General features: G+C 54.0%; 3 protein-coding genes across 3 annotated transcripts; 2 read left to right on the top strand and 1 right to left on the bottom strand.

The window, feature by feature from the left end:
* Positions 1-32: 32 nt before the first annotated feature.
* On the bottom strand, positions 33-718 carry ETH_00009145 (uncharacterized protein; the record flags this gene model as incomplete). The annotated part of the gene is made up of 1 exon (XM_013378386.1): positions 33-718. A coding segment is annotated over one exon (686 nt), but the record flags the coding sequence as incomplete, so codon positions are not given.
* A 1,280-nt stretch (positions 719-1,998) lies between these two features.
* ETH_00009140 (uncharacterized protein) lies at positions 1,999-6,869 on the top strand (the record flags this gene model as incomplete). Its single annotated transcript, XM_013378385.1, has 8 exons — positions 1,999-2,376; positions 2,569-2,718; positions 3,033-3,391; positions 3,790-4,027; positions 4,243-4,327; positions 5,216-5,487; positions 6,120-6,188; positions 6,540-6,869. The coding sequence occupies 8 exons, from the start codon at positions 1,999-2,001 to the stop codon at positions 6,867-6,869; spliced, it is 1,881 nt and encodes a 626-aa protein (XP_013233839.1).
* Positions 6,870-8,552: 1,683 nt separating this feature from the next.
* ETH_00009135 (cell division protein pelota, putative) lies at positions 8,553-9,827 on the top strand (the record flags this gene model as incomplete). The annotated part of the gene is made up of 1 exon (XM_013378384.1): positions 8,553-9,827. One exon carries the CDS (start codon positions 8,553-8,555, stop codon positions 9,825-9,827), a length of 1,275 nt encoding a protein of 424 aa, XP_013233838.1.
* Positions 9,828-11,837: the final 2,010 nt, after the last annotated feature.

Here is an 11,837-nt window from a genome sequence, read left to right as displayed (position 1 = left end):
TGCTGCTGCTGCTGCTGCTGCTGTGCGCGCACGCCAGGGGGCCCTCAGCAGCAAAGAAGGAAGTCGCCCGCTGCTGACGAACTGGGGAAGACGCCCCGCTGTAGCCGCAAGCAGCAGCAGCAGCAGCAGCAGAAGCCAGCAGCGGCTGCTGCTGCTGCTGCTGCAGCGGCTGCAGCGGCTGCTGCTGCATGAAGGGCTTCGGCCCGCCCGAAAAGGAGAAAAAATTGTATGGGGGCGCGGGGCGAGAATAAGACAGCAAGCTCGGCTGCTGCTGCTGTGGCAGCTGCTGCAGCTGCTGCAGCTGCTGCTGCTGCTGCTGCTGCTGAGCCGGCTGATGCAGAGGACTGATGCTGGGCGCAGGCGGAACGCTAGCTGCTGCAGCTGCTGCTGGTGTTGCGGCTGCTGCTGCTGCAGCAGCTGCTGCTGCTGCTGGCGGTGGAAAAGAAGAGGCAACAGGAGACGCCAGGCCAGAAAAGCCCCGAGGGGGCGCCAAACTGGATGGAGGGGGGTAGAGGGATTGCTGCTGCTGCTGCTGCTGCTGCTGGGGCACCTGGAGCTGCTGCGCTGCCAGCCCCCGGAAAGCTTGGTCGGTCGGCTGCTGCATCAGCTGTGCGTGCGGCTGCTGCGGCTGCTGCGGCTGCTGCAGTTGCTGCTGCAGCTGCGGCGGTTGCTGCTGCTGCAGCAGTTGCAGCTGCTGCTGCGCACTGGGCCCTTCCATTCTTGGAGAGGAGGGCGGAGGCCGGCGCCAACCGAAACCCTAAACCCTAAACCCTAAACCCTAAACCCTAAGTCCAAGCCTCCACGCACTGCTGGGGAGCAGCAAGAGGCACGTCTCTGTGTTTCTCCCCATCTGGGTCACTGTACAGAGCGAGGGAACAGCAGCAGCAGCAGCAGCAGCAGTAGCAGCAAGGGGGGCCCCCGAGGGCTCGGACGGCGGGCCCCTACCGACAAAAATTGACTTTCATAAATTGCATGCAATACAAGATAGCTGCTGCTGCTGCTGCTGCTTTTTTTTTTGCTTTTGTTGCTGCTGCTGCTGCTGCTTGTAGTCTGTGGTGTACGTGCGTGTTCGGGTCGGTGGCTCGGGAAGGGCGGGGGCTAGACGTGGGGCCCCTTCTCGCAATTGCGGGGAAATTAAGGGAAAAAACGACGAGAAAAACTTAATTAATCAATTAATTAATCATAAATTGAGAGGAAAAGAGGCAGGGGCCCCCAACCGCGAGGAATGGCAGCTGCTGCAGCCCCAGGGTACCTGCAGCCACACTGGGTCTGGGGCCTTCCTGGGGGCCCCCAGACTGAATTGTTACTTGAAAAAGTACCCTTTTTCTATTTCAAATTTATTTCGCCTTTTGAAACTCTTTTCAACGCATCAAGGCGCCACCCGGGGGCCCCAGTTAGCCCCAGCCCTTGAAGTAAATGGGGGGCCCCCCAGACCCTCTTACATGTTCCCCTGGGGGCCCCCTCTGCTGCAAACTGAATATCCTTTTAGAGAGGCCTGAGCCCTAGCTATCCCTTCTGTGTGTTTGAAATCCCCTCGGCACTATGGTTAAGTGTTCAGGATTTAGGGTCTAGGGTTTAGGGTTTAGGGTTTGGGGTGCGTACCAGGAGCTCGCAGCAAATTATCAGGCCCGAGTAATGGGGGCAGAAACCTCGCAACTAATATGCAGCAGACGAGCTCCCGCTTTGGGGGCCCCCATGGGGGCCCCAGTGGAGGCCTCCATGGGGGCCCCCAAGGGCCCCCAGGGCCCCTGCTAGTCCGCAGCCGCCGTCTCAGGGGCCCCCAGGGGCCCCTCTTTTTGCTGCTGTTTCTTTTATACGCTATAGCTGAGGCTGGCGCCATCCGCTTGCACGGGGGCCCCTTGGGGGCCCCCTCGGCGGGGGCCCCCTTGGGGGGCCCCTCCCTGGGGGCCAGTGCCCTAGGTCGTGCGGGGCAGCTGGGGCCCCCCGCAGCATTCCTGTTGAGTGCAGCAGAGCTGAAGGGGGCTCCCAAGCGTTTATATGGGGCCCCCCTGCATGCAGGGGGCCCCCACAACCCACATGGTTGCGCAGCTAATTGCTTCCCGGGAGCCCTGGGAGACCCCCTTGCAGCTTACAGCCGTTTGCAGGGGAGGGGGGCTTGCAGCAGCAGCAGCTGCAGCAGCAGAAGAGGGGGGAGCCCAGCAACAGCCCGCAGCAGCAGCAGCAGCAGCAGCAGCAGCAGCAGTTCCTGCTGCTGCTGCTGCAGCAGCCTGCAGCATAGACCCGCAGTGCATGCAAGCAGCAGACTTGTACGCGGACTCCATTTGGCTGCAAGAGCTGATAGAGCAGCAGAAGAGGGCCCCCCTCTCCAAGGGGGCCCCCCCCCCTGCTGTGTGGCAGCTGCTTAGCGGCCAAAGGGTGCAGCAAACCCTAAACCCTAAACCCTAAACCCTAAACCCTAGGCAATGGGGCGGCGCAGCTTCATCTCCTTTTGCTTTGCACCTTCGGGCGGAGGGGCCCGGGGCCGCCTGCGGCTGCAAGCGAGGGCATCGCACAACTCAAGGCTTAGCGTTTAGGGTTTAGGGTTTAGGGTTTAGGGTTTGCGTGCAGCTGCTGAAAAGGCTGGTGCTGGAGGGCGAGGGCGAGGAAAACCCTTCTTTAAACAGCGAAGTTGTTTTGGAGTTTTGTTTAATGACAATTAAGGGTTTGAAGTTGCTGGACAACAAGTCTTTAAATTCTGAGTTCATTCAAGTGCCCCTTGTCAGCCTAAACCCTAAAACCTAAACCCTAAACCCCAGGGGTACTCTACACCAGGCCCCCTGGACAGCAGCATCATGAAGCAGACTCTATGCCCACTCCGAAACCCCAACTCAAACCCTAAACCCTAGACCCCAAACCCTAAAAACCCCTAAACCCTAAAATACTCTAAACCCTAGACCCTCTCAGCAGCTGCTCGCAGCAGACAGCACCGGCGAGGGTTTCGTCTGCTGGCTTCAGAGCTCGCCCTAGCACCATCAGCTCAGGCTCAAGGGTTTAGGGTTTAGGGTTTAGGGTTTAGGGTTTGGGTGCTGCAGGCCAACACGGCTCCGGGCATTCGCGAGGCCGTGTTGACTATGCGTCACAACGAAAGAGCTCTCTTTCTTTTATCTCCTTCTTTATATCTTCCAGAAGCAGCAAATCTTTTGCTGCCTTTTAATGCAACAGCAGCAGCAAGAGAAATGGGGGGCCCCCAGGGGCCCCCCGAGGGGCCCCCCTGGGCAGCAGCAGCTTCGAGGCCCCCCCTGCCTCTGGACCAGCAGGACCGGATCAAGCGGCTGCAGCAGCGGCTGCAGCACATGCAGCAGCAGCTGCAGCAGCAGCAGCTGCAGCTGCAGCAGCAGCAGCCACTGGGTGCGCAAGACGCCGTGGAGCTGACGGGCAGGGAATGGCTCATGTGCGTAGACATACTCGATGCGCAGCAGCAGCTGCTGCAGCAACAGCAGCTGCAGCAGCAGCAGCAGCTGCTGCTGCAGCTGCTGCAGCTCCGTGGTGGCAGCGAAAGCTGTGCAATGGCAGCTGGAACATTTGCGCGTATTTTTCAGGGCACTGCGCCCTACCGCGCTGCTGCTGCTGCTACTGCTGCTTCTGCTGCTGCTGTTGCTGCTGCTGCTGCTGCCGATATTGCTGACGCTGCTTTTAAAGCCCTTCTCTCCACTGCTAGCCCCTCCGCTTCCAGCCTCCTTGCCTGCTACTCCACTGCTGCAGCTGCTTCTACTACTACTCTTGCTGCTGCACTTGCTCCTGCTATTGCTGCCTCTGCTGCTGCTTCTGCTGCTGCTGCTGCTGCTGCAGGCTGGACATGACTCTGTGCAGCTTCCACGAGCGCGGGACTCGCTGGTGGGGCATTGCGCCCGACGAAATGGAGGAGCAGCTGCTTCAGCAGCAGCCGCAGCAGCAGCAGCAGCAGCAGCAGCAGCGGCAGCGGCAGCTGCCGCTGCAGCAGCAGTTTCCTGTTGAGGAAATACCCGATGGGCTAACAACAAGAGATGTCATTGAGGCGAAGACAGATATGCTGAAGCAGTCTATACACGTAAGTACCAAGCCCTAAACCCTGACTGCAAACCCTAAACCCTAGCCGCGAACCCTAAATCCTAGCCGCAAACTCTAAACCCCTAGGCACAAGCCCTAAACCCTCGCCGGCACCCCTGCGTGGAGGCCCTGCTACTGGCTTATCCAGCCAGAGCCGCCCTAGGCTAAGTGCTGTAAACCCTAAACCCTAAACCCTAAACCCTCATTTTGCCTCAGGACGAAATGGCCAGCAACCCTCAAAGCCCTCTGTGGGAGGACCTGCAGCCGCAGCTCACGAAGGCGCACAAGCAGCAGCAAGCAGGTCTGCCAAAACTGTTTTGAATTTATTTAAAACTTTTTGTCAAATTAATTTTAATTTTATTTTTATTATTCAATATAAAGACGGCAAGAAAAAATAAACAGCCTCTACCGCCTCGCAGCTTCCTGCTGCTGCAGCATTTGCAAGAACATGCGGCTTTTTGGCGCCTGCTGCTGCAGCAGTTGTCGAGATCTTTTGGAATAAATATGCAGAAATTATGGATTTATTGTTTTATTGGAAACCGTTTTAATCCTTTCATGCAAAAAGAATTCACGAAAGCCTGCAGTGCATGCATTTGCTGCATTTTGTGCTGCTGAATCTGTATGAGTTTTGCTTGTATTTGAAAATTCGGATTTTTGCACATGTGCATGCGCACATGTATACACATATTTATATAAATATAAATACAAATATAAATAAATATAAATATATATAAATATAAATATAAATATAAATATAGAATTCAAATATGAGTACGAGTGCAAATATGAATGTAAATATGAATGTATGTGTATACATGTATGCAAGTATAAATGTACATTTACTTGCATACACATGCACACGCATAAGTGCATGCATAAATACTATTTTGAAGTTATTATACTTGAATTATATTTAAACATTTTAACATTCAAATGTGCACACATAAATACTATTTAAAAGGTATTATATTTGAATTATATTTAATTATTTAAAAACATTTAAGTGTGTTTGTCCGTTTACACTTACGGCTTCCCTGTGGGACAGCCAGCGAACGGCTGCGGGCATTTCGGCTCTCGATCTGAAGCGAAAGCATGCAAAAAAAGTGCGGATCTTCGAGAAAAAACACAACGATTAAATTATTTTAAATAATTAAATGATTTATTTGAGCCTTTTACGCCTTTTTAACAGACTATTTCGAGGACTTGCACGGGCTGAACACCCCAGAAGACCCCAGCCTCTGCGGCTCCCGAGGGTACCTGGAGCACCGCCTGGGGGCCCCCATCAACGCCGGCGGCTACGAGGGGGGCCCCCGCATGCAGGGTCTTTCTTCTGTTTATGGTTGGCAAGAAACAAATGGGGCTTTTGAATTGGCCTTGCTGCTTAAAAAGGGAATCCGCAGAGAGCACCTGGCTGTCGAGCTCAGGCCCAGGCACTTCCGCCTCAAAGTTCTCGGAAAAACGGTAAAATCCCGCTGCTGCTGCACCTGCTGCTGCGGCACCTGCTGCTGCTGCACTTGCTGCTACTGCTGTGGGGTTTGCTGCCGTGGGGACCCTGTTTTTGCGCTGGATGCCCTGGAGCCTGCTTCTCCTGCTGTCCTGCTGCTGCTGTGCTGTTGTTATCAAGCTGCTGCTGCTATTGTGCTGCTGCTGTTGTGGTGCTGCTACTGTTCTGCTCCTACAGCTGCTGTTCTGCTGCTGCTGCGCTGCGGTCATTGTGCCGCTGCTGCTGTTGTGCTGCGCTGCTGTTGCGCTGTTCGTGCTGCTACATGTTTAACCTTGCTACCGCTGCTGCTGTGGAGCCTGCCGCTGCTGATTTTGCTGCTGTGGGGGGAGAATGTGGGGCCCCTAAGACATTTGCTGCTGCTGCTGCCTTTGAAGTGCTGCTGCGTTCGCTGATGCTGCTGCTGCTGCTGCTGCAGCACGCCTGTGTACATGTGTATATTACACTCGTATCCGTGCATGCATATATTCATATATATAAATATGAAAATATGTATATTGGTCTAATGTATATATATTTACAATAAATATACATGTTAGTAACAGACATTTTGCGGCAAATGGAATTGTCTTTAAAGCTGCATGCGCTGCAGGTCTTTGAGGATTCTTTTCTTTACACTGTAGACGCCTCGGCGGGCCCCAGCTGGGCCATCACCGAAGCAGTGAGGACTCGAAAGAAAGACCCTCCAAACCCTAAACCCTAAACCCTAAACCCTAAACCCTAAGTTCAACATTAATGGCACCCCTCACAGCTGCTGCCCGCTCTCTTCCGGGACCCTGCAGGGCCTCTTGGGCCCCCCAGGGGGCCCCAGGGGCCCCGAGCTGCGTTAACATTCTGCATGCAGCGTGATGAGCTGCTGTTGCTCCTGCTGCTGCTGCTGCTCTACTCCCCGTGACCTCGACGTTTCTGTATAATTGTTTATCTGTAAGTACAAATGCACTTATTAAAACGTCAGTTTTATTTTTTGATTTTATCTTTGTGTTTTCTTTTGCATACAACGACGCTTTGACAGGCTGTGGCCCAGAAGGCCCTCACACGCGAGGAAGTGGCGGCTTTGCTGCGCGACTCTCCCGCTTTTGCTGCTGCAGCAGCAGCAACGGCAGCAGGCCCTTCTGCAGCAGCAGCTGGCGGAACCAGCAGCAGCAGCAGCAGCGAGACAGTGCCGCACCCCCACACTGGGATTCCTGTTCCTCGCGGGTTTGTCTTTGAGGGAGTCTTTGCTCCAGTTCCTGAAGCAGCAACAGATTTAAGTGAACTCAAAAAGCTGCCAGCAATTGTTCTGAATTTCAACAAGACCAGAAACTCCAGAGGCATGTGGGGCTCCTGCTTTGTTTCCGTGTAGAGCGGTCCAGCTCCTGCGCCAGCTAGCTCGCTAGCTAGCTGGCTAGCCAGCTGGCTAGCCAGCTGGCTAGCTTGCTAACTGCTAGCTAGCTGGCTAGCTGGCAGGTAGCTAGCTGGCTAGCTTGCCAGCCGGGCCGCGAATCGCCCGGCAAGTCGGCAGGCCCGTGAGCTGCGCAGTTCGCCGAACAGCTACGTAGCTGGCGACTTGCTAGCTAGCTAGCTAGCAAGTTATCTAGCTAATCAGCTAGCCATCTAGCTAGCTTGCGAGGCACAGGCAAGGCGGCCACCTGGCAGGGCTCAAGGCGGCACTGGAGGGTGCAGCACAAGACCTGGCTGAGTGCATGCATTGCTGGGCGTCACGAAAGCCACCGGCCAAAGCAGCACAATATGCCCCCACTTATTTTCTTGATTATGTTTCTTTATTCAGACTAAGTCCGAGCTAAGATATTCGTCAAGACAGGCGCCTGTTTAAGGCAAACTTGAAACTCCTTGAAAAATTCGTCTTTCCGTATCGAACTTTGTGTTGCCTCGTAAGTGACGAGTGGTGCGAAAAGAATTCTATTGTTTCGGGGTTTTTTATGTGGCATAAATCGGTGTCAGTGCTCTCTAAGGACTCTGAATTGAGAATTGTGAAATGGGCACTGGAACAAACGAAAAGACGTAGAGTTGCGAATGGATTGCAACAATATGAGACCTCCATGTGTGCGGAGGGGCTGCGAAGTGCGAAGACTGCGTATTTAATGAGTTCCGCTTCCCGTTCTTTTGCAATTTAAAATAATCAATTATTTTGGCTGTTGTTTGCTGAAGCAGCAATTCCCCAGCGCAGCGCCGGCCCAGCCAGAATCCCACATGCTGGCGTTTTTGCTGGGAAGCTGCTGGGGCTGTTCGCCGACAGTCTTCAACGGACCTCACGGAATCTTTGATGTTTAGAGCAATGCAATTTGGAGAGAAGTACGTGAAGACAAACATTAGAGCCTTTCGTTCTCTGGGGTCTTCGCAGCCAACTGCTGCATAGAATACGCGAAGACAAGCACTAGAGCCTCCCGTCCTCTGCCCAGCACCTACTTTGGGAGGGAGTCCCACAAGCCCGCGTCATTTTTTCGAGTTAAGATTCACTAAATTGCATTAAATGTATTTTTTCGTCTAGTCGTCGAAGCAGCAGCGGGGAAGACCCGCAATCGCAGAACTTATCTGCGTTTTCCACCTAGACTTCGTGTGCTCGGATGTCGCTCGCATCAGAAACTTTGAATCGCTGGGCAGCGAGACTTTCATCCTCTTTTATTTAGCTGTTTATTTTCTGTTTTTGAGTTTAAATTGAAATTGCCCAATGAAACTGCAGCTGGCGCCGTCGTATGCCCTCGTTTCTGCAGTGACTTCGGAACACGTGCAAACGGCCCGGCGTCTTCGTAAGACTTGCACGGCGCGCTGATTTCGCTGTTTATCCCTTGATTGCGTCACTTTTATACTTTTTCTCGAAATGAGAGCCTGTAGCAGTGGCAGCAGCAGCTGAGTACCTGCAGCTTTCCTGCATCGGCTTTGCTGCAGTTTCTGGTCTCCAGTGTTGAATCCTGGCGGGGTATTCCTCCGGGGCGGCGCCTGCGGGTTCAGCAGCCTATTTTTAAAGAGTTTTTGGCGGTCAGAGTAGTGGTCCAGTGGTCACTGGGTGAGTCGATGCTGGAGGAAGATGCGCGTTCTGCGTCGGCTGCAGCAGCGGGAGGGGGTGAACGTGCGCTTGCTGCTGGAAAGCGCGGAAGACGTTTGGTTTTTGTACAACTTTATTTCGGTGGGCGACTGCGTGCGGGCACAGACAATTAGGAAAGTGCAGCGGGAAACTGCAGCGGGAGGCGTGGCAGCAGAAACGCGAACAATTCAACTTTCGATTAAAGTGACAGCCACTGCCTTCGAAGGCGCGGCGGCGCGGCTGCGGATTTCCGGGCAAGTGTGTGTCGATACACCCCACGCGAAGCTGGGCGCGCACCACACTTTGGAAGTGGGAGCTCCTGAAGAGATCAGTTTAACAAAAGAAGAGTTTGACGCGGAGCACGAGCGGCAGCTGCGCGCTGCAGCAGATGCTGCTGCCAACGCAGAAGCCCTCGTGCTGCTCATCCAGGCAGGCCTTGCGAATCTCTTGTGCGTCAGCAGCAACTTGTCGCGCTGCCTGGCCCGCGTTGCTGCGCCGCTGCCCAGAAGCCGTGCTGCTGCAGCAGGCTACAGCAAGGCGCTGCAGCGCTTCTTCCGCGAAGTAGCAGCAGCTTTGCTGCAGCACGTGGACTGGCAGCAGCTCAAGGCCCTCGTCATTGCGGGCCCGGGCTTCTACAAGGAGCAGTTCTTCGCCTTCTTCCTGCAGCAGGCGCAGCAGCAAGACCGCAAGCTTGTGCTGCAGAAGCGCAGCTGCGTGCTGCTGCTGCATGCGTCCTCCGCCTACAGACACGCGCTTAATGAACTCTTGCAAAATGAACAAGTCCAGAAACTCCTCGCAGACACCAAAGCCCTCAGACAAGCTGCATGTATTGACCAGCTCTACCGCATGCTCAACAACTCTTACCACAAAGACTCCCGCCGCGCCTTGCTGCACGAGCACTCCAGCAGCAGCAGCAGCAGCAGCAGCAGCAGCAGCTACGAGCAGAGCTCGCTCGTCTGCTACGGGCGTGAAGAGGTGCAGCGCGCTGTCGCTGCAGGAGCTGTCAAGACCCTCATGGTTAGCGAGGCGCTGCTGCGTAGCTGCGAACTCAGTGAACGCAAGTTCTACGTGCTGCTGCTGCAGCAAGCAGCAGCAGCAGGAGCTGAAACCCTCACCTTTTCAGACCAGCACACCACGGGCGAACAGCTGGGGCTCCTCGGTGGAGTTGCTGCTATTCTCAGGTTCCCGCTCTTAGAAGATGAGCAGGTAGAAGAGCAGCAGCAGCAGCAGCAGCAGCAGCAGGCAGGGGTGCTTAGCCATAAACGGGAGGCGCCCTGAGCTGCTGCAGGGGGGCCAGGCAATCTCCTCTTTGCAAAAACTAAAAATTCATTTTTGGTTGTTTTGCTGGTGCTGCTGCTGCTTCCAAAGGGAAACGGGCACTGTACAGTTGCTGCTCTAGCCGTTAACCCTCTCTTGGAAGACGAGGCGGTACAAGAGCCGCCGCCGCAGCAGCAGCAGCAGCAGCTGCTGCTGCTGCTGGAGCTGCGGACAGAGGCGCGCAGCAGCAATAGCAGTGGCTGCGCGTACACTGTAGGGCGCAGCTGTCCAGCTGTACGTACACTGGAAATGCGCAGCACCTGGGCAGCTGCGGGCAGCTTCAGACAAATTTAAGGAATCAAAAAGCCTTTAAAGCAGCACTTTCTTGGGCCCCCCGAGATCTTTTCTGGCTCTCTAATGGGGTGCTACTGAGCTCTTCTTCAGAGTTGCTGCTGCCTCTGCTTTGACGGACTTGTTGCTGTAGATTAAGTAGAATGCGTTTTTCTTGCTGCTGCAGTTAACTGCAGCACGAAGATGCCACAGTTTCTGAAAAAGCAAATAGGGGCCCCCTGCTGCACTTGCGGAGACCCCGCAGCAGCAACACATTCGCGTCGAGCTAGGCAGCAGCTGCTGCTGCTGCCTCTTGCAGCTGTGGGATGCTGCTTTGCTGCCCCTATTATTTGATTTCCGAATATTTGATTTTGTTTCTGAAGGAAAGAGCAGCAAACTGCGCAGCACGGAAGGCGCAGCAACAGGCCTGCTGCGCAGCTGCGCAGCAGCAAAGCTCGGCAGTTTTCAGCTGCAGTAAATGCGGCGGAGCAGCAGCAGCAGCAACTGCTGCTGCAGTAAATGCGGCGGAGCAGCAGCAGCAGCAACTGCTGCTGCAGTAGCAGCAGCTGCTGCTGCTGCTTAGAGAAGGCCCGCTGAGCTGCGGACAGCTCAGCTTCTGACCCTGGGACGCCCAGCAGCTGCTTCAGGGCCTGGCCGCAGGGGAAAAACTCCAAAGAAACTAAATTTGCAAAAAGGCAATATGTAAGTATATAATTACGTTTTGAAGTATCTTTGTTCGCATTATACAGAACGCGTGTGCACATCATGCATGCATGCTTCTATTGGCGTAGGAAATAGACCAGTAGAAATATGTCTATGCAACTATTTACCTTCTTATTTGTATGTAGATGTAATATATATGTGTATATACATACATTTATAGATATTCGGGTAAATGTGTATAAGTATACACATGCTTTGCAGGAGCCTGAAGTGTGAATGGCAGAAACCTCTTGAGTGCGAATCTTTGAATACTTAAGTAGGGGTATAAACTTTTGCAGCAATCTAGACGTGAGCAGTAAAGAAGAATTTAAATGCCGAAGACTTTTAAGGGAATTAATTCCTTAGAGCGGATCCCCGCTGTTGCTTCACGAGGAGAGCCCCAGCGCGGGCCGCCCCAGCAGCAGACGAGGCGCTCACAGCAGCGGCTGCTTCTGCAATGCAGCAGCAGCAGCGCTGCTGCTGCAGTGCAGCAGCAGCGAACAAGCAAAAGCAGCAGCTTCTGCTTGTTCGCCTTGGCTGGGCTTCTGCTGCTGGGGAATGCTGCTCTGCACTGGCACTGCCTGCAGCCATCTTGGGAGATCTTTTTAAGTAAACATGCAAATACGTATATATTTCTAAAAGAAATAAGTGAATATTTGCACAGTTTTCGCAAATTTGTATTCATATTTGCATACATGAAGTGAGTTGCAAAGCGCCCGCTGAAGGAGCCCTTATTCAACTTAGAGCGTGCTGGACTTTAGGCCTGTGGCTGCAGCTCAGGGCCATCTGCAGCAGCACAGGGGAATAAGACTTCCTGTTTGAGTAATAATAATTTGCTGCCATTCAGGCTCAAAGCCTCCACGCCGCCAAGTGTGTTCACATTCCGCTGTGTCCTAAAGCGTTGCTCAGGGTGACCAATGGTCCATTCTGCTTCATCAAGATCTCTCAAGAAAAGTACAAAGTGCAAACAACGCCACGGGCAAGCGCTCAGTGGGATCT

Source organism: Eimeria tenella, genomic scaffold (assembly GCF_000499545.2).
Source record: "Eimeria tenella Houghton genomic scaffold, Eth_scaff81, whole genome shotgun sequence".
Taxonomy (NCBI): Eukaryota; Apicomplexa; class Conoidasida; order Eucoccidiorida; family Eimeriidae; genus Eimeria; species Eimeria tenella.
The sequence above is the reverse complement of the archived record's forward strand: the minus strand, read 5'-3'. Positions and strand labels throughout refer to the sequence as shown.